The 27,605-nt window shown below is 44.9% G+C and overlaps 1 protein-coding gene across 2 annotated transcripts; it reads right to left on the bottom strand.

Annotated features, from left to right (window-relative positions):
* Positions 1-625: 625 nt before the first annotated feature.
* Positions 626-27,204, bottom strand: LOC106564805 (oxysterol-binding protein 2). 2 transcript variants are annotated; one of them, XM_082955311.1, is made up of 14 exons: positions 26,733-27,204; positions 24,850-25,138; positions 16,187-16,437; positions 15,780-15,948; positions 9,269-9,392; positions 8,919-8,988; positions 8,609-8,743; positions 7,791-8,036; positions 5,143-5,263; positions 3,364-3,467; positions 2,879-2,974; positions 2,559-2,743; positions 2,142-2,362; positions 626-1,982 (listed from the first exon to the last, which is right to left on the bottom strand). In XM_082955311.1, the coding sequence occupies exons 2-14, from the start codon at positions 25,040-25,042 to the stop codon at positions 1,840-1,842; spliced, it is 2,058 nt and encodes a 685-aa protein (XP_082811437.1). In that variant the 5' UTR covers positions 25,043-25,138; positions 26,733-27,204; the 3' UTR covers positions 626-1,839. The 2 variants fall into 2 exon arrangements, with proteins under 2 accessions (XP_082811437.1, XP_013986700.1); XM_014131225.2 differs by having other exon boundaries at positions 24,850-25,055.
* Between the last annotated feature and the right edge of the window lie 401 nt (positions 27,205-27,605).

Here is a 27,605-nt window from a genome sequence, read left to right as displayed (position 1 = left end):
TAGAGGAAAACCCACCTCAGTCTTCTGAAAAGCTAACCCTGGGATAGTTTTATTATTGTGGGATGATTACACAATTTAAAACGTCAAAAACACCAGAATGGATTGATGAGTGTTCCTGACTTAAATTTACTTGAAAATCAGAGGTTTGAATATTGGTGTCCATCAATGACTCCTACCCAAATTTATTGAGCTTGAGCAATTTTAACTCTGGGCTGTGAAGACATACACAATCAAGACATCTTTGTTTTTTATTTAGTATTAATTTGGATATTTTTCTAGAATTCTCTTTAACTTAAACATGTGGATAAGGTTGTGTACATCGGTTGGAAATAAATCAAATCCCTTTTGAGATTACATTTTAAGGCAGCAAAATTAATTCACAAAATGTGAAGACTGTGCAAGGGGTGTGTAGACTTTCACTAGCGACTGTATGACCAACATTTGAGAAATCAAGACATTTGAACAAAATCAATATAATCGTGGGTAGCTTGTTACATCCTCAAAATTCCCCAAATTATTTTAGGTCTGTACTAATCTCTTGTGGACAGACACACGTAACATAACTGGTATAGATTTTAGTTCTGGGTCTCAGTGTCACGGTTGTTGGGAGAGACGGACCAAAGCGCAGCGTGATTGCATCTTTATTTTAGTGAAACAAACCAAGAAACAACCAACGACCGTGAAGTACCGTAGTGCTATATGCACTCACTCAAAACAATATCCCACAAAACACAGGTGGGAAAAAGGCTACTTAAATATGATCCACAATTAGAGGCAACGATTACCAGCTGCCTCTAATTGGGAACCATACAACTCACCAACATAGAAATACAATGACTAGAACACCCCCCTAGTCACGCTCTGACCTAAATACCATAGAGAACCAAGGGCTCTCTATGGTCAGGGCGTGACACTGAGATTATGTCTGTACAGATATTAAATCAAAAGTGCCCATAGTGATACCAGCGTCCTCTACACCTGTGTTTTCATGCACTGCAGAAAAGCAGTTTGTTACAAACCTGGGGAGTGCCTAGTTGTTGCATGGAAGGAAACATAATGTTACATATAGATATGTAAAGTATATTGGAGATACTTGAAGTAGAGAGTCATGTCTGTTCTGGTTACTCTATTTCTATGTGCAGCTTTTTGTTTCATAACCTTTCAGTTAGACAAACCTGGGGGAGCTTTATCTCCTGACATTCCTATTGGCCAGTGCAACATAAATGCAGGCCCCTATATCTCCAGCAGGAGGAACACTCTGTTCCTAACCAGCTCAGAGGAACAGGACATCCTATCCTAGCACCAAAACCCAAACTCTTTCACTTTCCTTCTGGCCTCTGCCTATTATTGTATAATATTATATACTTACGGTAGTTATTACCTTATTACCAGATCAATGGGGCACCAGGCACCACCATACATACCAGCTGAAATAAATATGGTTTTCCATGCAGTAGCTATTTTCTAACTCTTTCCCTCACACTCAAAATATTCTCTCATAAATAGTTATGTCTCTCTCACTCACACTGTTGCACACACACTCACACACTCACTCAGTGAGTAACACACAAGTGTTGTGATACAGAGCATGTTTGATTAGAGAACTACATCGGGGAGGGGGACAGATGATGTTTATATCTCAGTTCTTGAAGTATGGGAAGTTTACATTATTCTCAATGGAGGGCTCTGTCTTTCTGGAACACACACAAATACACATACACAGACAAAGAGCTGTCCACATCTCCATGCGTCTTCAGCGTGTGAATCCTCCCTCTGCTTGTCGATCAGTCCCTCAGCTCGGCCCTCCAGTGATGATGTCACAGTCCCAGGGGCGGAGCCTTAGAAGATATCAGGGCATTGGCTCCAGTCCTGTCCGTCTTTGGCCTCCCAGTATCCACCCCTGTACACGTAAGTGCTCTCCCCCGTTGAATCATCTGTCCTCCTCTCGAACCACAGTGGCTGGAATCCCTCAAAGTCTTGCCCTAAGGAGTCAGAGACACAAACGTACACAGATGTTCCTCAATATGGGTAACATTTTGCTGACATACACTGTATCACAATTGTCAAACTTTCTTTTCCTAGTTTCTATACTGTAATCTCTCTTGAGATGTCTTATCTAGTCCTTTCACTCCCCTCCTCACCTTCTTCCAGGGCCTGTGTGGCCTGTGCCTCCCTCTTCCTTCTCTCCAGCCTCTGTCGTTCCTCCAGACGCTGTTTGTGGGCGTTGGCCTCATCCCACAGCCCCGCCTCCATCAGCCGTTGGTCGGGCCTCAGGCGGCTGTCAGTGGGGGCCACGCCCTCCTCAGGCTCGTTCAGGGTCAAGGCCAGGGAGGAAAAGAAGTGCATGTTCTCAGCATTCTCCCTGGTGGGTGGAGAAGGCACTGAGGTGAGACAGATAGAATGGACAGAGAGGGAGAGGGCGAGTAGTAACGGGTAGAGAGGTGGAAGTAAGATAATGTGCGAGGATGCAAGAGGAATCAAATAACTTGTATAAATAGGTTAGCGTGCATTATGTGCGATAAGGCTGACTTCATTATATGCAGGCAGGCTGATCTTACGGAAGTGGGTATTTCTTCCACAGCAGTTTGGGCTGGAGGGTCTGGTAGACAGTCTTTTGTTTGCCCTCTGACCCGCCACATCCCCGGCTGCTTTCTACTATCTTGGCACTCTCCATCTTCTCGTCCCAGGTCCCAGACAGGATGTGGTGGGCCGTGCCCTCGCTGTCTGCTACCACACCTGTCACCTGGAGACACAACACCAGAAGAGGGAGGAGACATTGAAGATGGTAAGGACTGCCAGTTTTCTTTTCATTCGCTTTTTCAACTGTTCCGCATGCAGCACAGAGACCCAAAGGGCAGAGGGCAAACCATGGATTTACCTTGCGTGGGAGGTCTCTGGAGAAGTAACTGTAAGGGACAAACTTGAGGTGGCAGGTGTCCTTGGTCCTGTGGTTGACTATTTCAATGTCCCCAGACTACAGAGAGAAAAACACAGGCTATTTTATCCCAAGCCTCAGGCTGATGATTCTCCTAGCTTTAGCAGTATTTACATACTTTCCACAACATGCCAACATGCCTTATATCCACAACATGCAATATTTCTAGTTTATCAATGTTAGCAGTCTATCGTAATAATTTACTGTGGATGTCAATAATCATAGTACGGGACACTGTTAAGAGTGAGAATAGCAGAGCAGTGCATAAAGGGATGGAGACAAATGGGAGAAAACAGATATGATGAATATTGCCGACATAATGAGAGACAGTAGAGGAAGGCAGAAACCACGGGGCAGATTCTGCAAAACACCGCACACATCTACAAACAGTATGGACAAACAGATCAAACACAAATATACAAACACACCTGGTCAATCCACAGTTTTCCTACTATGATGTTGTGCACCGTGGAGGTGACTTTGCCCCACACATAGTGATTCCCACTGGAGTGGAACTGCAGGTGGATACAGCCTAGAGAGAAATAGATCATTAAAATAATCAGCCAGTGGAGGCTCCTTAGAGGAGGAAGGAATGGACCATCCTCCTCTGGAAATTTCATAAAAAAGAAATTGTGAAACATAAACAAAGTTATCCGTTTTAGATAAAACCATACTAAATATATTCAAATGTCACCAAATAATTGACTAAAACACACTGAAGGTGTACAGTAGCCTCAACAGCACTCTCTGGGGTAGCACCATGGTGTAGCCGGAGGACAGCTAGCTTCCGTCCTCCTCTGGGTACATAGACTTCAAAACAAAACCTAGGAGGCTCATGGTTCTCACCCCATTCCATAGACTTAGACAGTAATTATGACAACTTCAGGAGGACGTCCTCCAACCTATCAGAGCTTTTGCAGCATGAACTGACATGTTGTTCACCCAATCAAAGGATCAGAGAATGAAACTAATACAAAAAGCATAAGCTACAGCTAGCTAGCACTGCAGTGTATAAAATGTGGTGAGTAGTTGACTCACAGAGAGAGAAATACAATAGTTGAACAAATTAATTTCTTCACAAATGAAAAAGAAGCGAGAGAGAGAGCTAGCTATATTTTGTAGAATTTTTTACACTTTCACTTACTTAGCTAGGGAATGCAGCTAGCTAGTTTAGCCTACTCAAACACCCAACTCAAAGAGAGAAGGATGCTATGTTGGCTAGCTGGCTATGGCTATCCAACACTGAAAATCTTCCAAGTCAAGGTAAGCTTTTGGTTTTATTAATTTATTGCCAATGGGGCCTACCGGTGTAACTGCTAAACTACTTGTTGACTGTACACTGTACTGCATGATTGTAGTGGGTTTACTAAAGCGTTAGTTCTAGTAGCTATGTTGACTATGACGTTAGCTAATATGGTGACACAGCGATGTAGACTGTGTAGCAGTTAGCGGTTATGATATGAAGGTTTGGCTTAGAGAGGTTTTTTCGCCTGGTCACAGACAGCTGTTGTGTTGTGCAATGAGTGAAGTGAAATAAAAAGGTGAGAGGAGGAGAGAGAGCGTAGAATCGATAAGGAATTATACAACGAGCAAAGTGATCATGCTGTTTGTATGTAGCTGCTATGAAAGTGAACTGTGTTTACAGGTGATCAGGGGTGTATTCATTCCGTCGATTCTGTTGAAAAACATTCCTTAAATGGCAGCAAACGGAACGGGGATAAACATACCTGAATTTGTCCAATAGAAACACTCGTTAGCAACTGTTTGGATTAATGATTACACCCTAGGTCAGCTAGATGCAGGCAAGCGTGTGCAAGGCGGTATTGAATGGGTCACTGTTTGTCATCTTGATTACTCACATTTTTCTCTCGACCTGTGAACCTACATTGTAAACTTTCATTTGTAGGCTAGGTTGTAACAACCTCATGATGGGTCTAGGGAATATTTGAGTATGTAGCCTAAACCTATCAATGTTACATTGAACTGGGTGAATGGAATATGAATGGCAGTCATCCAATATGCTGTAATAGAAATAAGTCCATGCTCATTAAAAAAACATTTGTCCTCCCTAATCTTAAATGGCACTGACCACCACTTGCAAAATGTGAATTTTTTTAAATAGCTATGTGACATGCTTGAAATGCATGTGTAACCAGCAATTATTTCATATCGGAGGAACATTCATGTAGTGGGTATGCATGGCTCACCTAATGGCATGACAGAAATGTATTTCCCTCTGAACTTGCTGTCGATAGTGATCTCCTGCCACAGGGTCCAGCCTCGCTGTGACGTCACATGGTGGGCGGCGGCTGGGGGGTGGTGACTGACCTGAGAGAGCAGGAGGAGGAGGATGACATTGTCAGTACATAGGGATGTGAACACTGAAATAAAATTGGGATCCTTAACATTAAGAAAAATCTCTAACTGAAAAACAGTGTTTGTTTTTTTCCTCCCACAAAATTAAAATCACAGTGCAGTTATCACAAAAAACATTATTTTCCGTGTTATAGCCCAACTAGACGTTAAGCTATAAATGCCTAGGGAAGTTGTGTAATTTAAATAAAACCAGAGAGGAAGAGGTGAACTTTAGGCTACTTTGGTGAATTTGCGAGGCTTCCAAGACATATGCCCCTTCTCTCTCCCTCGCTCTGGCTCACCTGCTCTTTCTCTTCACTAATGATGCGAGTGTGTGTTCAGTCTTCGGTCTTGCGTGTAGAATATCCTATTCTTTGATGATAGGCCATGCTTTACTGAAGTTGCGAGCCAAGAAATTGCGAGATACTTGTTTTGATTGCCGAAAGATATGCCTAGTGAACAGTTCTGACTCAGTCTGCTTGGTGGCTGACCTGCCTATACTGTGCGACTCCCTTCTCTCTATGAAAGATGCGAGGGTTTGTGTTCTCGAAAGTATGGAAAATAATCAGTCTTCTCCGTTCCAAAAATACTGAATCTTAGCAGTCGATTCCTAGTGCAATCGAATCTTGACACTCAGAAATGAGAGTCGATGTGCAAGGAGTCGACTCTCCAGCAATACGTCATCTTCGTTAAGAGTTGGAAAAATTATAGAGAAAGGCAAGCGACAGCAGCGAAGTCCTGTATGGCAAAACTTTGAGAAGTTAAATGAGACGGAAATGAAAACTTTGCGAGGTGGAATTGACGTACAGTAATGGTAGTACAGGTGCAATGTTTAACCATCCAAAAGGGATGCACCGTGAGACCCAAAAAGATGTTGGCAGCAGCACAGCTGCTTTGTGAATTCACATGGATATTTCTGATTTTTTCTTAGCTTTTTAACGGGAAACCGATCAAAAATGGCAGTCTAAAAGTTAAGAAAAAATGTCAATTTGTCACATGCCTAGTCATTAGTTTGTGGGGCTGTAGACCTTATTCTGTCTGTCTCTGGGTCTTTCTATAAACTAGGCTACTAGTGAGGAACTTGTTACAGCATTTGATAAGTTATTGATAAAAAAAATGTCATGTCATTACATTAAGATAAAAGGGGATCATTGATATATTCAATAAAAGTCACGAGTTGATTTAAAACCTGTTTAACCCTTTATCATGGTGGGTGTCTTGATGGATTTTAACAAAATCGGGTAACATAAAACATTACTTTTCTGTCCTTGCATTTATGGCAGTGTAAGTTGTCGAAATATCATACATTAATCATTAATAAGTTAAATTAGACATTGAACTTGAACCCTGTAAGAATCCTGGATGTAGCTTTCGGACAGTTTTGAAAACAGTTTTCTTGGGCACACAAATCCGAAATAATGTATGCGATTGCAAAATCGAATGTTTCTATCCGAAAGTCATCTTTCCTTGATACTTAAAACCTAAATCCATACTGTCATTAAGGTGGTTCTTCAATAATTATTCATAGTACCTTTTGGATGCGCATTTGGTGTCCAGCTGATTAGTTACAGCGTGAAGATTCCTTCCTGATCCAGGAAGGAATCTTCCGAATGACAGTCAAGTGACAAAAAGCTGTTGTGATAGCACAAGTGCTGGAAAAAAGGTGTTCACGAAGAATGTCCAGAATATTTTGGTGTCTCATTCCTTACGCCGGTGAAGACAGTTGTGGCTGGATCCACGTTGGATCGAATATCCCTAGCGAATTGATGTTGATCATCTGTTATTTTCTGCTTGATTTAGAGCAGGGTCTCGTTAGATTTATCATGGAAAGCATCAAGGTAATGAGTTTGTGTTTTCATATGTTTTTGTCTACTGTGCGCAATTGTTAGGATAGACTCTATTCCTATGAATTATTCTGGATATATTGACAACAAAATAAATATCCTAGTGGGCTTATTCACAATATGATCTGGTAATGTAATAACAAAATTCAAGTACTGGATTAGGCCTACTACTGGAACAGACATTTCCTCAATTTGGTGCTTAAAGTTTTTGTAATTATTGTAGCCAATTTATATGTTCTTCTGCTCCCTTAATTATTAATGATTTCTTTTTTTATCTGTTTTTGTGAGAAATGTGGCCACTTTCGTTTGTTTCCCGCAACTTCAATATTGTCGTCCTCATATTAAGTGCTTGAAAAAGTTCCATCCAGTCCTTGAATTTGACTTACCAATGTCTGTATGAACCCTGCTTAAAGGATGTATAGTCCTTGTTGTATAGGTGGAGTTATGGGCCAATTTGGATATATTTTCACTTTTAGTACATGTGGAACTGCATGAAAATCCTTTTTATTTTCATTTCAAACCATTTAGAAATTGTTATCCCAATGTCACCCATTGGCCCCATTATTTATAGAAAGATCCCTCTGTGCATCTCAGACATATGTTTCAGAGAGAGAGAGAGAGAGAGTGTGTGTTTGCGTGCGTGCGTTGTGTCTGACCTGCTCGCAGATGGAGCGGTAGCCGAAGTCGTCCAGGCGGTCCAGCTCGTAGGTCTCCCCCAGCAGGGGGTTGAAGGGCTTGGCAGTGCGGTGGATGGTGGTGGAGTAGGAGGACACAGAAAAGGCTGCCACCAGGCACATCTGCTCCAGGGAGGATTCACAGCGAGCCGCCCGGTCCAGCAGGTCACTGTACTCCAGATCCTCAGTCAGACGCTGCAGCATCGACAGGGGCTCGTTGAAGTTCACCTGAGGTTACACACGCAGGACCGCACGCACACACACACACATTGGAGTTAGACCCAACTAAGTTGCTGAACTGTTGCACCATCTATAGCCCTCAAATTCAAATCTGGACTTGGAAGCCAGTTCCACTGCTTTGTTTCATTCTTCTCCTCTAATCAGGGTCTGATTTAGACCTGGGACACCAGGTGGGAGCAATTCATTATCAGGTAGAACAGAAACCATCAGATTTGAATACCTGTGCTCTATAGCCACCATGGTTATTATTTTACCCTGCTGGTCATCTATGAACCAGTCTTTAAATCTCCAACCGGTACAGCCAGAAGTAGACTAGCCACCCCTTGGAGCCTGGTTCCTGCCTTCTACAGTTTTTCCTAACCACTGTGCTTCTACATCTGCATTGCTTGCTCTTTAGGGTTTTAGGCTGGGTTTCTGTAAAGCACTTAGTGACAACTGCTGGTGTAAAAAAGGCTTTATAAAATAAATGTGATTGATTGCTAGAGCTTGCATTTAATACGCACACACTCCATAGTGCAAATACTAGTACAGACTGCAGAATCACTTCTCGTTTCTCTTACAGGCATGGGAATCTTGGACAGCTCTTTGCCGATGCAGTTCTTCATGATGCTCCACAAGTTGAGGGAGTAGTTGGGTTTGTCTGGGATGCGGCTGCGTCTAACTCTGCGCAGCTGCATGTTGTCGGAGCCAGCGTCCTGAGAACAAATACATGTCAAACAGTCAGGTAAGCTGAGGTATTTTAGGATAGATCTCACCATTAAATGTTGTATCATATAATCCCTTAGGCCCTAAGGTAAGATACAGTTGTCCATAGTTTACTACGGCTGGGTATGTAAAGGCGTGGTAAAGAGCAGAAGCCTGCAGACTCACTTTCTCGTCGTGGCTCCATTCATTATTGGGTAATCGTCCGCTCATGATACTCTGGTTACTGGCTGAGCGTCTGAAACACAAACGCACTATGACTACTGCATACACAAAACACAGTACAATGAATTCATTAGACATAAAGAAGTATAATGAATTATACTAGCATTGTCATATTACATAGCTATATGAATTAACTCTACTTGGCCCCATGATCAGTAGAAATTAGGTCAGCGACCCTGACTAAGAAAAGAAAAGCCATATATTCTCACAGTTCCGATGCAAAATACATGAAACTAATGTTTCAACAGCAAACCTTCCTTCATCAGGGTTTCATCCCAGCGACCCCAACTGACCTGTGCTGGGTGTGGTCAGTGGCAGTCACTGTGATGAAAGCAGGGGAGTCCTCCACGGCATCAAAAAATTCTGTGTCCTCATTCTCATCACTGGCATCCCCCGCCCGCCTCCTCTCACCCCCGTCTGCCAGGGACACAAGATCATTCAAATCAAATTGTATTGGTCACATACAATTTAAGTCGGGAGTTTACATACACTTTAGCCAAATACATTTCTCCGTTTTCACAATTCCTGACATTTAATCTCAGTAAAAATTCCCTGTCTTAGGTCAGTTAAGATCACCACTTTATTTTAAGAGTGTGAAATATCAGAATAATAGTAGAGAGAATGATTTATTTCATGTTTTATTTATTTCATCACATTCCCAGTGGGTCAGAAGTTTACATACACTCAATTAGTATTGCGTTTGGTAGCATTGCGTTTAAATTGTTTAACTTGGGTCAAACGTTTCGTGTAGCCTTCCACAAGCTTCCCAAAATAAGTTGGCCGAATTTTGGCCCATTCCTCCTGACAGAGCTGGTGTAACTGAGTCAGGTTTGTAGACCTCCTTGCTCGCACACGATTTTTCAGTTCTGCCCACACATTTTCTATAGGATTGAGGTCAGGGCTTTGTGATGGCCACTCCAAGACCTTGACTTTGTTGTCGTTAAGCCATTTTGCCACAACTTTGGAAGTATGCTTGGGGTCATTGTCCATTTGGAAGACCCATTTGCGACCAAGCTTTAAATTCCTGACTGATGTCTTGAGATGTTGCTTCAATATATCCACATAATTTTCTTTCCTCATGATGCCATCTATTTTGTGAAGTGCACCAGTCCCTCCTAAAGCAAAGCACCCCCACAACATGATGCTGCCACCCCCGTGCTTCACGGTTGGGATGGTGTTCTTCGGCTTGCAAGCCTCCCTCTTTTCTTCCAAACATAACGATGGTCATTATGGCCAAACAGTTCTATTTTTGTTTCATCAGACCAGAGGACAATTCTCCAAAAAGTACGATCTTTGTCCCCATGTGCAGTTGCAAACCGTAGTCTGGCTTTTTATGGCGGTTTTGGAGCAGTGGCTTCTTCCTTGCTGAGCGGCCTTTCAGGTTATGTCGATATAGGACTTGTTTTACTGTGGATATAGATACTTTTGTACCCGTTTCCTCCAGCATCTTCACAAGGTCCTTTGCTGTTGTTCTGGGATTGATTTGCACTTTTTGCAACAAATTACGTTCATCTCTAGGAGACAGAATGTGTCTCCTTCCTGAGTGGTATGACGGCTGCGTGGTCCCATGGTGTTTAAACTTGTGTACTATTGTTTGTACAGATGAACTTGGTACCTTCAGGCGTTTGGAAATTGCTCCCAAGGATGTACCAGACTTCTGGAGGGCTTAAAAAAAAAATACGGAGGTCTTGGCTGATTTCTTTTGATTTTCCCATGATGTCAAGCAAAGAGTCACTGAGTTTGAAGGTAGGCCTTGAAATACATCCACAGGTACACCTCCAATTGACTCAAATGATGTCAATTAGCCTATCAGACGCTTCTAAAGCCATGACATGATTTTCTGGAATTTTCCAAGCTGTTTAAAGGCACAGTCAATTTAGTGTATGTAAACTTCTGACCCACTGGAATTGTGATACAGTGAATTATAAGTGAAATAATCTGTCTGTAAACAATTGTTGGAAAAATGACTTGTGTCATGCACGAAGTAGATGTCCTAACTGACTTGCCAAAACTATAGTTGTTAACATCTGGCCCAGCTGACCACTGCACTGAGGATAGGCGACACGGTCACCACCGATAAATCCATGATAATCGAAAATTTCAATAAGCATTTCTCTATGGATGGCCATGCTGTCCTCCTGGCTACCCCAACCCCAGTCAACAGCTCCGCACCCCTCGCAGCTACTTGCCCGAGCCTCCCCAGCTTCTAGTTCACCCAAATCCAGATCGCAGATGTTCTGAAAGAGCTGCAAAACCTGGACCCATACAAATCAACTGGGCTAGACAATATGGACCCTCTCTTTCTAAAATTATCCGCCGCCATTGTTGCAACCCCTATTACCAGTCTGTTCAACCTCTCATTTCGTCCGAGATCCCTAAAGATTGGAAAGCTGCCGCGGTCATCCCCCTCCTCAAAGGGGGTGACACTAGACCCAAACTGTTACAGACCTATATCCATCCTGCCCTGCCTTTCTAAAGTCTTTGAAAGTCAAGTTAATAAACAGATCACTGACCATTTCGAATCCCACCGTACCTTCTCCGCTGTGCAATCGGTTTCTGAGCTGGTCACGGGTGCACCTCAGCCACGCTCAAGGTACTAAACGATATCATAACCACCATCGATAAAAGACAGTACTGTGCAGCCGTCTTCATCAACCTGGCCAAGGCTTTCGACTCTGTCAATCACCGTATTCTTATTGGCAGACTCAATAGCCTTGGTTTCTCAAATGACTGCCTCGCCTGGTTCACCAACTACTTCGCAGATAGAGTTCAGTGTGTAAAATCAGAGGACCTGTTGTCCGGACCTCTGGCAGTCTCTATAGGGGTACCACAGGGTTCAATTCTCGGGCCGACTCTTTTCTCTGTATATATCAACGATGTCGCTCTTGCTGCGGGTGATTCCCTGATCCACCTCTACGCAGACGACACCATTCTGTATACATCTGGTGTCACGTCGGTTGAAAGGAGATCAAGGTGCAGAGTGGTGAGCGTGGTGAGCGTACATATTATTTTTATTAGAAAAGACGCCAAACAAAACAATTAACACTACCCAACAAACCGTGAAGCTAAAGGCTATGTGCCATAAACAAAGTCAACTTCCCACAACACAAGGAGGGAAAAGGTACCTACCTAAGTATGGCTCCCAATCAGAGACAACGATAGACAGCTGTCCCTGATTGAGAACCATACCCGGCCAAAACATAGAAAATAAAGAACATAGAAAAAGGAACATAGAATGCCCACCCTAGTCACACCCTGGCCTACCCAAAATAGAGAATAAAAAACCTCTTTATGGCCAGGGCGTGACATCTGGCCCTTCTTTGGACACTGTGTTAACTAACCTCCAAACAAGCTTCAATGCCATACAACACTCCTTCCGTGGCCTCCAACACTCCTTCCGTGGCCTCCAACACTCCTTCCGTGGCCTCCAACTGCCCTTAAACGCTAGCAAAACCAAATTCATGCTTTTCAACCGTTCGCTGCCCGCACCCGCCCGCCCGACTAGCATCACTACTCTGGACGGTTCTGACCTAGAATACGTGGACAACTACAAATACCTAGGTGTCTGGCTAGACTGTAAACTCTCCTTCCAGACTCATATCAAACATCTCCAATCCAAAATAAAATCTAGAATCGGCTTTCTATTTCGCAACAAAGCCTCCTTCACTCACACCGCCAAACTTACCCTAGTAAAAGTGACTATCCTACCGATCCTCGACTTCGGCGATGTCATCTACAAAATAGCTTCCAATACTCTACTCAGCAAATTGGATGCAGTCTATCACAGTGCCATCCGTCTTGTTACCAAAGCGCCTTATATCACCCACCACTGCGACCTGTACGCTCTAGTCGGCTGCATATACTACATCGCTACATATTCGTCGCCAGACCCACTGGCTCCAGGTCATCTACAAGTCTATGCTCCGCCTTATCTCAGCTCACTGGTCACAATAACAACACCCACCCGTAGCACACGCTCCAGCAGGTATATCTCACTGGTCATTCCCAAAGCCAACACCTCTTTTGGCCGCCTTTCCTTCCAGTTCTCTGCTGCCAGTGACTGGAACGAATTGCAAAAATCGCTGAAGCTGGAGACTTACATTTCCCTCACTAACTTTAAACATCAGCTATCTGAGCAACTAACCGATTGCTGCAGCTGTACATAGTCCATCTGTAAATAGCCCACCCAATCTACCTACCTCATCCCCATATTGTTTTTATTTACTTTGCTGCTCTTTTGCACACCAGTATCACTACTTACACACTATCATCTGCTTATCATCATCTGCTCATCTATCACTCCAGTGTTAATCTGCTAAATTGTAATTACTTTGCTACTATGGCCTATTTATTGCCATACCTCATGCCATTTGCATACACTGTATATAGATTTTTTTTCTTCTATTGCATTGACTGTACACTTGTTTATTCCATGTAACTCTGTGTTGTTGTTTCTGTCGCACTGCTTTGCTTTATCTTGGCCAGGTCGCAGTTGTAAATGAGAACTTGTTCTCAACTAGCCTACTTGGTGAAATAAAAAAATTAAAATAGTTCAAGAAATTTGTGGAGTGGTTGAAAAACGAGTTTTAATGACTCCAACCTAAGTGTATGTAAACTTCCGACTTCAACTGTACACATGGTTAGCAGATGTTAATGCGAATGTACCGAAATGTTTGTGCTTCTAGTTCTGACAGAGCAGTAATGTCTAACAGCAGTAATGTCTAACATTACATAGCCCGTCTGGTGTTCAACCTTCCCAAGTTCTCTCACGTCACCCCGCTCCTCCGCTCTCTCCACTGGCTTCCAGTCGAAGCTCGCATCCGCTACAAGACCATGGTGCTTGCCTACGGAGCTGTGAGGGGAACGGCACCTCCGTACTTTCAGGCTCTGATCAGGCCCTACACCCAAACTAGGGCACTCCGTTCATCCACCTCTGGCCTGCTCGCCTCCCTACCTCTGAGGAAGCACAGTTCCCGCTCAGCCCAGTCAAAACTGTTCGCTGCTCTGGCACCCCAATGGTGGAACAAGCTCCCTCACGACGCCAGGACAGCGGAGTCAATCACCACCTTCCGGAGACACCTGAAACCCCACCTCTTCAAGGAATACCTGGGATAGGATAAAGTAATCCTTCTAACCCCCCCCCCCCCCCCCCCCCCCCTTAAAAGATTTAGATGCACTATTGTAAAGTGGTTGTTCCACTGGATATTTAAGGTGAATGCACCAATTTGTAAGTCGCTCTGGATAAGAGCGTCTGCTAAATGACTTAAATGTAAATGTAACAAGTAATCTAACAAATTCACAATGACTACCTTATACACACACAAATGTAAAGGGATGAATAAGAATATGTACATATAAATATATGGATGAGTGATGGCCGGGCGGCATAGGCAAGATGCAGTAGAGGGTATAGAATACAGTATATACATATGAGATGAGTAATGTAGGATATGTAGACATTATTAAAGTGGCGTTATTTAAAGTGACTAGTGATTCCTTTATTAAATCCATGTATGAAATGTATTAAAGTGGCCAGATATTTGAGTCTGTATGTTGGCAGCAGCCACTCTGTGTTAGTGATGGCTGTTTAACAGTCTGATGGCCTTGAGATAGAAACAGTTTTTCAGTCTCTTGGTCCCAGCTTTGATGCACCTGTACTGACCTCGCCTTCTGGATGATAGCGGGGTGAACAGGCAGTGGCTCGGGTGGTTGTTGTCCTTGATGATCTGTTTGGCATTCCTGTGACATCGGGTGCTGTAGGTGTCATGGAGGGAAGGTAGTTTGCCCCCGGTGATGTGTTGTGCAGATCGCACTACCCTCTGGAGAGCCTTGCGGTTGTGGGCGGAGCAGCTGCCGTACCAGGCGGTGATACAGCCCGACAGGATGCTCTCGATTGTGCATCTGTAAAAGTTGTGAGTGTTTTAGGTGACAAACCAAATGTCTTCAGCCTCCTGAGGTTGAAGAGGTACAATTGTGCCTTCTTCACCACGCTGTCTGTGTGGGTGGACCATTTCAGTTTGTCCGTGATGTGTTCGCCGAGGAACTTCAAACTTTCCACCTTCTCCACTACTGTCCCGCCGATGTGGATGGGGGGGATGCTCGCTCTGCTGTTTCCTGAAAAATCTCCTTTGTTTTGTTGACGTTGAGTGAGAGGTTATTTTCCTGACACCACAGTCCGACAACTCACCTCCTCCCTGTAGGCCGTCTCGTCGTCGTTGGTAATCAAGCCTACCACTGTAGTGTTGTCTGCAAACTTCATGATTGAGTTGGAGGCGTGCATGGCCACGCAGTCATGGGTGAACAGGGAGTACAGGAGAGGGCTGAGAACGCACCCTTGTGGGGCCCCAGTGTTGAGGATCAGCGGGGTGGAGATGTTGTTTCCTACCCTCACCACCTGGGGGCGGCCCGTCAGAAAGTCCAGGACCCAGTTGCACAGGGCGGGGTTGTGTTTTGTGTTTTTGTAGATCTGATTTTCTAACCTGAGTGCGTGTATGATATAAATGAAATTCTGAAAGACAAACCAGCGACATAATCACACTGATACAGTGCCTACTTTGCGTGCAGTGCCAGGGATGACCAGAGGAGGGCCAGCTTCTTGTGAGATTCCAATCCATACCAAGCAATAAACTGCATCAAACTACCTTCACAGTAAGAGCTTAAACCATTGACAGTGTTTTCTAATCAGTTGCACTATCAAATATGAGAGAACAGATTGCTGTGTGTGTGTGTGTGTGTGTGTGTGTGTGTGTGTGTGTGTGTGTGTGTGTGTGTGTGTGTGTGTGTGTGTGTGTGCGTGCCTCTGACCTGGGTGTGTGCTGGGAGCCTCTCTCCAGGCCCTCTCCAGGCTGTTGTGCTGCTTGGCTAGCTGTTCAATAGTCTCCTCCAGGTGGTGGCGCTGTTCTCTCTCATACTGCAGGGCTCTCTGCCACCTCCGGCTGTGTGTCTCTGCTACGTCCAGGAAGTCCCGACAGGCCTGCAGCCACAGAGGTGATAATACATCCATAACACATCTACAGAGCTTAGCTACACCACACAGTCAATATGTAATAAACACTTCTATTGATCGTGGTATTGAGAGTTTATATTGTTGTATTGATTAAAGCATTAGATTGACTAATAGCATTGGTCATACAGAAAGATCGATTGAAGTAGCCAGTAGGCGTTGTACTGAAATGTTAGCAAAGTGTTAGCAGCAGTGAGTCGGTCCTCACATTGATCATAGCATTGGAGGTGATGCGGAAGAGCGTGGCACGCTCGTTGACAGTCTTGAGTTTGTCGGTGCCGTCGGTGGCCGTGCGTAGGTCCTCGAGCTCGCTGAGGGATCGCTGCAGGGCGGTGCCGTGTTTGCCGATTAGCTCGTTGCAGGTGCTCAGGTCGTCCAGCTTACTGGCCAGTGTCTTCAGAGCCCCCTGGGTCAGGGCCCGGTCTGGCTGGGGCACGGGGGCCTCGTCTCCAGAGTCATCTGCAGACCAGCCACGGTGGAAGGCAGAGTCAGAGAGCACTGAGTTACCATGCATTCAGGCATTTGCTTACGAAGCCAGATTCTTAGAATAGCACTTATAGCTTGATTCAGTCAGTAAGTGGAAGACATTATGATTGATTTTGAGGGTGGAAAGTGTTATTTTCTTTCATGCCGTAGGACGGTCACACTCATTTAAGTTTCCATTATGTTCCAAGAAGGTGAGGCATAGATACTGTGGACACTTATAATTGTGACGCACTCAGATATAAAACAACTTCACACTGACAAATAGACATGGAGACAAAGGAAAGGGAGGGATCGATGGAGAGCTATTACGTGAAGTCATGTATGGGAATAGATGGAGAGAGTGTGAAGGATGGAAAGATATATTAACTCTACACACTGTCGTTGCCCCCCCCCCCCCCCCTCATTCCCCCTTGCCCTCGCCAGCAGAAAGCTGTGAATGACATTTCCACCGTTGCCGTGGAAACACAGGCCCATGCAGTTGCAGGGTTATTTTTAGCAGCGGGAGGGAGAAAAAAAGATGACGCACTTCACTTCCCTCTGCTCCTCCCCGTGTTGGTATGAACAGGGCCATCAGTCACAGGCAGCTGAGAGGAAATAAATAGGCCCGTACCAGCAGAGACAGACATATTCCTGGGGAGGGATCATTATATGGACCTTAAGGAACCCAGAGACAGGGAGAAAGGACTTCTCAGTGAGAGAAAGAGCAGCAGTGTTACAGACATCTCAGAGCTCCTGGAGTCTGGTGTCTGACCACCCGCCACGGTCACCTAGGTCACCCCGACCCTGCCATCTGCATCCGACAACAACGTCACCTGGAGTCTACATCATTGACACCTCAGAACTCTTACATACTAATGACACTACAAGTGATATCTACAAATAACGTTCTAAAACCATGACACTTTAAATAGAGAGATATAAATAGTAGGCTTCTCATTTACATGGGGATATTTCTACAACTGGGTCAAACTGTTGTGGCTCTAGTGGTTGTGAGTAAATTTGATCATAAACAATGTAAATATCACAAATGCCTACAGTAGATCCTACTGGGCCAAATCCATCAGCTCCTGCATTTGCCTGCTTCACGTGACACATGCATTCATATATACGCTACAATCTCCCATTCAGGCAGGTAGGTTTTCTGAATCTAGGCCAGTGTCAGGCAGAGCAGCCTTGGAGCTCCAGTGCACAGTGAAGTACTCCCATGGTGTCCAGATCACCAAAAAATGAACATGGTCCAAGCACACCAAGACAGTCGTGAAGAGGGCACGACAAAACCTATTCCCCCTCAGGAGACTGAAAAGATTTGGCATGGGTCCTCAGATCCTCAAAAGGTTACAGCTGCACCATCGAGAGCATCCTGACGGGTTGCATCACTGCCTGGTATGGCAACTGCTCGGCCTCTGACCGCAATGCACTACAGAGGGTAGTGCGTATGGCCCAGTACATCACTGGGGCCAAGCTTCCTGCCATCCAGGACCTCTATACCAGTTGGTGTCAAAAGAAGGCCCTAAAAATTGTCAAAGACTCCAGCCACCCTAGTCATAGACTGTTCTCTCTGCTACCGCACGGCAGGCGGTACCGGAGCGCCAAGTCTAGGTCCAAGAGGCTTCTAAACAGCTTCTACCCCCAAGCTATTAGACTCCTGAACATCTAATCAAATGGCTACCCAGACTATTTGCATTGCCCCCCCCTCCATCTTTTACGCTGCTGCTACTCTCTGTTATTATCTATGCACAGTCACTTTAATAACTCTACCTACATGTACATATTACCTCAATTACCTCGATTAACCGGTGCCCCTGCACACTGACTCTGTACCTGTACCCCCTGTATATAGCTTCGCTATTGTTCTTTTACTGTTGCTCTTTAATTATTTGTTACTTTTATTTATTTTCTTTCGGTATTTTTCTTAAAACTGCATTGTTGGTTAAGGGCTTGTAAGTAAGAATTTCACTATAAGGTCTTCACCTGTTGTATTCGGCGCGCGATTAAAACGAGAGAGTGAAAACTTCAGGCATCTGCATTGGTCCGATGACCCATATGCAGCACAGTGGGAGAGAGAAAGATAAAAGTGCCCAGGAGACATCTCTCTCTCACACACACACGTACCTCCGACAGCTGCTCGGCATGGTACTGCTATGACGCCAGGTAGTTTACAACTGCATATACATAGTCACCAAAACAAGTCTGTATGAATAGGCACACCCCTGCTAAGACACAAACTGTGATAACGTAGTCTAAATGGACTGTGAAAAATATCTGCGATACAGTAGGACAGGAGGAGGGCTGCATGGTATGTGTGTGTGTGCGCGCAATCGTTAAGTACCCATCATCACTGGCATGTGTCATGTGTGGGTGTCAGAGGAAAACACGTCAGCAGATAATTGTTCGAGATGGCCCTTGTTGGCCCTGATTCTGAGACATCTCACTATGATCCACCCCTACAGCTGATGGAGAGGGAACCCACAATAGGGACGGCGACAGAAAAGATACCAGGAAGAGGAGAGACAGCTACTGTTACTAGAATACAATAAGACCCTGACAGGTGATGGAGATTGCAGCAGAGCTACCATCCAGTTTAACAACTGGCGTGACAATCTATTATCACCTATGATGTCATTACTGAAGACCTCTGTAGTTATAATAAGCAAATCACCCAAAAGCCGATCACACGCAGACACACACATAGTCCATACAATCTCTCGCTCGCAAGTACGCTCGTACACGCACACACAAATGACTTCAGTAAACCCCAATCTGGTGAACTTCTGATGGGACAAAAACAATACCAGAACAATATCAGTCACTGTTAGGATGTACAACTCCTTAATATGGTGGCAGCTCTTTACTGGTGCCCAACCTCATTGACTAGGGAATTAGAGCAGAAACCATTAGACTGATACTGAATTAAAATCCACAGCTTTGGTAGTGTAATGTAGCTAGTTATCTTTCAGTCGGTCAACTCAGTATAACACAGCTTTGGGAGTGTAATGTAGCTAGTTATCTTTCAGTCGGTCAACTCAGTATAACACAGCTTTGGTAGTGTAATGTAGCTAGTTATCTTTCAGTCGGTCAACTCAGTATAACACAGCTTTGGGAGTGTAATGTAGCTAGTTATCTTTCAGTCGGTCAACACAGTATAACACAGCTATGGGAGTGTAATGTAGCTAGTTATCTTTCAAGTGGTGAACTCAGTATAACACAGCTTTGGAAGTGTAATGTAGCTAGTCATCTTTCAGTCGGTCAACTCAGTATAACACAGCTTTGGGAGTGTAATGTAGCTAGTTATCTTTCAGTCGGTCAACTCAGTATAACACAGCTTTGGTAGTGTAATGTAGCTAGTTATCTTTCAGTCGGTCAACTCAGTATAACACAGCTTTGGGAGTGTAATGTAGCTAGTTATCTTTCAGTCGGTCAACTCAGTATAACACAGCTTTGGGAGTGTAATGTAGCTAGTTATCTTTCAGTCGGTCAACTCGGTACAACACAGCTATGGGGAGTTTGCGCACTAGCGCCCTCTACTGAAGAACATTAGAATCATGCCTGACAAGGCCAATGAACACCCTGCCTCACCGGAAGCCCCGCCTTCCACAGGTGATAAACCCACTTCAGGGTCTACAAATTCAGAATGCTCACGAACAACCGGTTGTTCTAGTCAGCGGTTGGTTCACCTCCATCGTCCTGAAGGACGAGTACTGTCATGTGGCCATGTATCCCCCTCACAGGAAAGTTCCTGAGGTTCCATTTCGAGGCTGTAGCCTACGAGTTCTGTTCCTCCCTTTTGGGATTTCCCTTTCGCCTCACACTTTCACTAAAGTTGTGGAGGCGGGTTTGGCACCTACGCAGAGTCTGCGGCTCAGTATATTGGACTACCTGGTCAAATGGCTGGTGGTAGCAGAGTCGAGGGAGTATGTGGTGTTACATGCATCATTGCTGGTTTCCCATGTTCAGTCTCAGGGTTTCATAGTGAATCAAGAGAAGAGCTGTTTGACTCCATCTCAGCGCATTCCGTCTCTGGGTCTCAAGTTAGACTCAGTTGAGAATCGTGCCTTCGGTTTCCGGTTTTGCTTGGTCCAATTTTGGCTAGGTCACCTAGTGCATTTTCACCAGTGCCTGCACCTATTAGGGATGATGGCATCTATGATAGCAGTGGTTCGCTATGGGCTGTTGCGACCCCTCCAGCAGTAGGTGATAGACACTCTCTTGGACGTTTTGCGCCATCTAAACCGCTCACCCCGTCATGCCTACAGGCTCGGTGGAGGGACCCGTGGCTGTTGTCACTGGGGGCCCCCATGGTTCGAGTTATATCCCTCAAGGTGATCATGACAGATGCATCCCCTCGAGGGTGGGGAGCTTAATTTGGGGATTGTGGACAGGGTCGCAGAGCATACTGCACATCAGTTACCTGGAGCTTTGTCCTGTTGTTGGCCGGCCAGTAGGTGCTGGTGAGGACCGACAGCGGGACAGGTCAACAGATAGGGAGGGGTGCGTTCTCGCTCCCTCTTATCCTTAGCTCGCTCCCTACTGCTGTGGAGCGGTGCACACTTTCCCTCGCTCCGGGCGACGCATCAACGCGGATGCGAATCTGATATCTAAGTTGGGTGGAGGGGGGTCCAGTTCTCGGGGGTCTCCCAGATATGGGAAATGTTTGGCAGGGTCGATATAGACCTTTGCGTATTGTCGGCTGTTTTTCTCAATAAGGGACCTGAGTATTCTGCTGGGAACTAATGCTCTCGCGCACCACTGGCCTTGGACCCTCCTTTGCACGTTTCCCCAAGTCAACCTGATTCAACCCATGCTGGAGAAGGTGAGTCTGGAGGGCTTGTCGTTGATCCTTGTGGCTCCACGTTGGCCCAAATGACCGTGGTTCACGGAGATCATTTGCCTTTTAGAAGGGGACCGGTGGCAACTCCCATTGCGCAGGGACCTGTTGTTCCAGGCACATTGGCAGGTCTGGCACCCGCAGCCAGAGATTTAGAGTCTGGGGGCTTGGCCCCTTAAAAGGTCCAATCTGATGGCAAAGGGATTACCTTTGAAAGTTAACACTACTATACAGTCCGCAAGGGCACCCTCCACAAGAGGGTTGAATGGGTATAAGTGTTTGAGCTTTGGTAACAAAATAAAGGAATTGTTACTTTTCAGAGCTCTCTAGTGGACATTTTTATGTTTCTACAGGGGCTTTTCGAGCAGGGCAGTTCATTCTCCACCCTGAAGGTGTATATGGCAGCTATTTCAGCATATCATGTGGGAATCGATGGTGCCACTCCAGGGGCTCATCCCCTGGCGGTGCAGTTTAAAAAAAAGAAGTTGTGAGCTGTCTGAGGCCGGTTTGTAAACCTATTGTGCCCACTTGGGATTTGGCTTTGGATGTGCTGGGTGAGCCCACTTTCAACCGATGAAGTCTGTATCTGAAGATCCTCTCATACAAGACCCTCCTGCTCATGGCTTTGGCCTCGGCAAACGAATTGAAGTTCTCCAAGCATTATCCATTCACCCCTCCTGTATGAAGTTCGCCCTTGGCAACTTGAAGGTGACGTTGCGTCCTAATGCGGCCTTCGTCCCTAAGGTCATGACTATGTCCTACAGGTCTCTAGCTTTTGAGCTTTTCGCTTCCTCGGTATGCTTCTGAGGAGGTTACATGCCCTGTGTCTGGTACAAGCGCTACGCATGTACATTGACTGGTCAGGGGTGTCCGTGACTTTTTGTCTGTTTTGCTAATCTGACTCATGGTAGACTGCTTTCTAAGCAGTGTCTCTCCCACTGGATTGTGGAGGCCATTTCTCTGGCATATGATAGCAAAAGGCAGGGATTACCTAACGGTGTACACACCCACTCCACCTGGGGTCTGGCAGCGTCTTGGGCATTGTTTAAAGGGTTGCCTGTAGGAGATATTTGTGCTGCGGCGAGTTGGGCGTCACCACACACTTTTGTTAGGTTTTATTGCTGGATGTCACTGCCCCCAGTGTAGCCCACAGTATGCTTACGGCTGGGGCAAAAGAGGGTCATTAAGCAGCGTGCAGATTGAACAATACCCAGGTACTGCAGGTTTTCCTGTCGGGCTCTGGGAGGTCTGCAGTGGGCCATTTAATTTGGTGTCCGCTGTGGTCGGCTTAGGGATTGATTTCACGTCCCCATAGCTATGTTGTACCGAGTTGACAGACTGAAAGGGAAGGTACAGTTATGACTATGACTATTGTTCCCTGAAGGAGGGAAACAAGGTACAACATCTGTTTGACCCCGCACCGCCTAGTTCTGGGCTCATTGAAGAGCGATACTGAATTGAAGGAATCTGTGTGGAAGGCGGGGATTCCGGTGAGGCACGGTGTTCATTGACCTTGTCAGGCGTGATTCTAATGTTCTTTAGTAGAGGGCGCTAGCCCGTGAACGCCACATAGCTGTGTTGTACCTCGTTTCCCTCCTTCAGGGAACAGTTATAGTCTTAACTGTACGTTTACTGACATAACCATTATTGCACCATCAGTGTCCACTGTACTGTAAGCACTTTGAGCCATGGGGAAATGTAAAACCATCTAAATGGGCTCAGACCCTTCAAATCCTGTTGACTTAGCCTAGCTTTATTGCTACATATGTTTGTTTGGCCGCATGGACCCTAGCCACTTGCCTGGCTGTTATTGTAAATAATAATTGACTAGTTAAATAAAAGGTTGAATAAAGAAACAAAGGACTTTAAAGTTTGAACCCATGTTCATAAACACACAAGCATACGCAGACAAACCAACCTTCCAGAGGGTAAGACTACTGGGGACAGAGGCAGAGGCCCACCCCTCTCCTATGAATGCAGAGCCTGAGAAAAATCTGTCATAAACCCTATCTGTAGAAAAACATACTTTACATTTAATAGACCTATTACCACCATCTGTCATATTTAGGTCAGTTCAAATCAATAAGGAGGAAAAAGAGAGAGCTTCGACTCAGCATTTCCACCAAGAAAAGCGAACATATAAAAGATGCCAAATAACAAAGTAGCAGGTAAATCACACTTGTCCCATTGTGCAGCTGAAAAATTAAATAAGGGGCCCAATGAGGTTGATTGGTGTTCAGCTCATCAATCTTGTAACACACTACTGGGAAATCTGTCATAGTTCATAAACACACACACTAGTAAAGTCCCATACAGAAATAAGCCTACCCCACTTACTGTCAAAGTGAATTAGCATGAGGACAAAAGAAAAACACCTTACATTACAACACAGGGAACACACACACACACACACACACCCCTCCACTATAGCTTACTTGACATTTCTGTCCTCAATATAATTATAGCAGGTAATCAATACTTACAGAGGAAAATTCATTACAGAGGCTGCATTCAATCTCTTTCTCTTCTCCTTACAGTGCAGACGGAAAGAAAATTCTCTCAATGAAAATATGAAGCAACCCTCCCTCTTACTCCCCTGCCTCTCTCTCCTTCACCTTCTCTTGCTTCCTCCTCTCTTTCACTCTCACTCTCCATAGCAGAGTGGAAGGAGGAGTTAAAATGCTGGAGGATCACTTCATTCAGCTCTGGCTGTCGTCATATTCAGAAAAAAGGGAGGGGGAGGGAGGAAAATAGAGAGCAAGTATGTGAGGGAAGATGGAAATTAGATGTGAAAGAGTGAGTAAGAGAGAGAGAGAGACTGGGCCGCCATTACAAACTGTACCCTTGCACCATCCTTGGCAGTCACCCTCATTTCCACATGCCCACGAAGTGCAAATCAGAGACCTGGACTGAGACCAGCAATTGGTGGAGACAAAGCTCAGAATTAGACTGTTCAATCAAGCCAATTTATTTTAAAGGACCCTAGAGCAGTGTGCCCACTTAGCAATGCAATGTGCAGAAAGGCCACATGATAGCACTGGAAGATTTTAAGAGAACAGACAACAAACCACCAAAGTAAAATTAAATTTAAATGTTGCATTATATATAGAGAAAACAGGGATACTTGTTCCATTTGTTTAGCAAGTGCACCACCTTGTGGTTGATGCACGAATAACACTGGTAACCTTGACATTGAATACTACACTACGATTTGTTTACCTCAGGTCCTTAACCCTATAATTTTCAGAAAAGTAGTGGATGCTTTAAAGGTTAGTCAACGTCGCAATATACATTCTCGCCTTGAATGAGAAGAAAGCCCAAAGGGCAAATATCCCAGTGAGTTTCATATTGGTTTGATATAACTTTTTCATCATTTATAGTCCATTTTCTTTCAACAGGGTCACAAATCACTGTGTTCTGTACAGTAGTACGGCCACAATTCCTACAGTTTTGTCCTACTTTCGTTATTTCTAAATATATACAAAGCTAAGCATTCTTTACCCACTCTCCCATTTAAAACCTCCCAATCCACCCAAATATGATTTTCCTCTTGCTCGCACCTGATTGGTGCATCATGTGAGTGGTGTTGGCCTTAGCCTGTTGGAGAGCCGAGACCCAGCGCTGACTCTCCCCATCGGAAGTGGCCTTCAGGTGGTAGTTCCGCCCTCCGCTGGTCAGCACCAGGTGGCAGGTGTCACCCACCTCAATGTGTGCCGTCGCCAGGGTGATGGTGCCACGGCAAGTGTGGGCCATCTCTGCCTGAGTCCTAATGCACAGAGACACATTCACACACAGACACACGTACACACACAGAGACAGGGGAGAAGAGGCTGCTGACTAAATCTAGTTCTACAGAGACAGAAATGATACATAACAGGGCATGCATACTCTCGCACACACACAAATCCACACACATGCAATTGTTTAATATTTCATAGAAGTATCCCACTTGAGCATAGCTGAGCAGTGCTTGGAAGTGTGTTCGTGTGTGCGTGTCGGTGCAATGTGCATGCGTTGGTCAGGGCATAAACTCTTTATACAGTGGTAGTACTCGAGAGTACAGTTACATAAACACACATGCCACAGAGGAGAGTGGAAAGAGAGGGAAAGTAGAGTTGCATCTACAAAGGAGCAGTGCATAAAACCCATTAGGCTCTATAAAAACACAGTGAACACAACAGCTCCTCCATTAGGCTCTATAAAAACACAGTGAACACAACAGCTCCTACATTAGGCTCTAAGTCTAATGTGTTCAAACGGTATGCGCCCCACAGCCTTGGGGAGGCTACAGCTGCTGGAGTATGTCTGTGGTACTGAATGACTGAATGGAAGTTTTTGCATTCACCACCAGTCCTTGCCTCTATGCTTTTCATTTTCTCTATCTGTGTCCATCTCTCTTTGTTGTGAATGACATAACAGCAGAGCTGTGCATTCCCACCCGAGACTGTAGGGCAGCCTACACACACACACACACACACACACACACACACACACACACACACACACACACACACACACACACACACACACACACACACACACACACACACACACACACACACACACACACACACACACACACACACACACACTTCTGACTAATGCCTCACAATTAAAGTGCATAACACTGACTGACATCACTCACTATTAACTGGTTTTAGGGAAATGTGTCTAACAACTGGCCATTACTGAATCAGCGGACCACACTTTCACACATTTTTAAAGCATCTTGATGCATCAGGTAAAACATGTCATACATTATCATCATCATAATGAAATGTTAGGACCTAAATAGGTCCCCTACTTGTTACATAGAGCATACTACACTACATACAATGACAGTCGTTCCTGGAATAGAACCTATCTAGGTCTAAATAAAATGTTCCAAAATATTATCTAGAAATCTAAAATATTATTCACAGGTTCATCTATAACAATTCTCTACATGACATTTGCAAAAATATCAATGACTACATCATATGGGCGAAAATCTATATTCACTCACTCCGTTTCTAGCTAGGTAGATATTTTGGGGGGTTATGCTAATTGTGTCCAGCTAGCTCATTCTGCATTTATGCCATGTCATTGACTGTGACTAGAGAATTACCTTCCTGTGGGAATGGGAGGGGATGAAGTTCGTGGCATGCAGTTCTTAATTGCCACATAACGTTATCTAAACAGATAAGATACTTGTTTTGATGAGTAATATTGGCCAACCTAGCTAGCTAGCTATGTTAGTTAAAAAGTCACGGCATTTATATACATTATGAACGTCAAGCACATTCTATAGACTGTCAACTACATGTTTAATCTAAAATAACAGTCACTGTGGGATTGCTTTGAAACTGCACTTGATTTTGCTAGGATTAATGCAGTGCTAGCTAGCCTGATTTGACATCTACAGTAGATAGCTAGCGCGTAGCTAGATGCTAGCAAATATTACCTGTAATATGACAGAAGGCCGTTGCTAAGGACGAACCACCGGCGTTGGTAGCCCTTCAAGTAGTTTGTCCATTTATACAGCCAGCCTTTGTAGGTATCAGACCCCGCAGGTTGCCCCCCTGAAGAAGTAGGGGAAGGCAAACTCTTCACCGGTTCACTCATTTGCCCCACTGTCAGCAGTAGATGGAATCAACACAGCTGTAGCTTGCTCTGTGTGGAGGGATGATACAGCTAGCTAGCTTGCCTATGATTCATAGTACGAAAGACCAACACCGCACCTGCTTTACCCATCATGTAACGTTAACGCCGATGAGGTAACCCACTGTAATAGCTATTAGTCGTTCAGCTAGATAGAGGGGTTGCCACTGCGTTGGAGAGCGTGTTTTTAACCTTCTCCTCCTAACCTAACCTAGTTGAGCCTTCAGCACTGGTCCTGATTAGAGTAAGGGGAGTGTGTGACGTAAATAGTGGCAGGGAGTCTACTCTCAAATAATCGATTCCTCGACTCATTGACCGTCGATTCCCGTTGTCGACTCTTATTTATGGGTGTCAAGCTTCGATTGCGCTAGGAATCGACTCCTCAACTCCTAACATTCATTCTTTTTTAAACGAATGAAACTATTTTCCGTAGTCTACTTCGAGAACACAAACTCTCGCATCTTTCACAGCAAAGAAAAGGCGATCTAAGTGACGGAGAGAGCGAAATGGGAGGGACACAGCCAGGAATGTCGGCTGAGCTGTTCTACACACAAGACCGAAGACCAAAGACACACTATATTTTGGTTGGCTGTTGATCTCCTAGGTTAGGGCTCTCCAACCCTGTTCCTGGAGAGCTACCTTCCTGTAGGTTTTCGCTCCAACCACAGTTGTAACT

Source organism: Salmo salar, chromosome 01 (assembly GCF_965601325.2).
Source record: "Salmo salar chromosome 01, fSalSal1, whole genome shotgun sequence".
Taxonomy (NCBI): Eukaryota; Metazoa; Chordata; class Actinopteri; order Salmoniformes; family Salmonidae; genus Salmo; species Salmo salar.
This window is presented reverse-complemented; position numbering and strand designations above follow the sequence as displayed.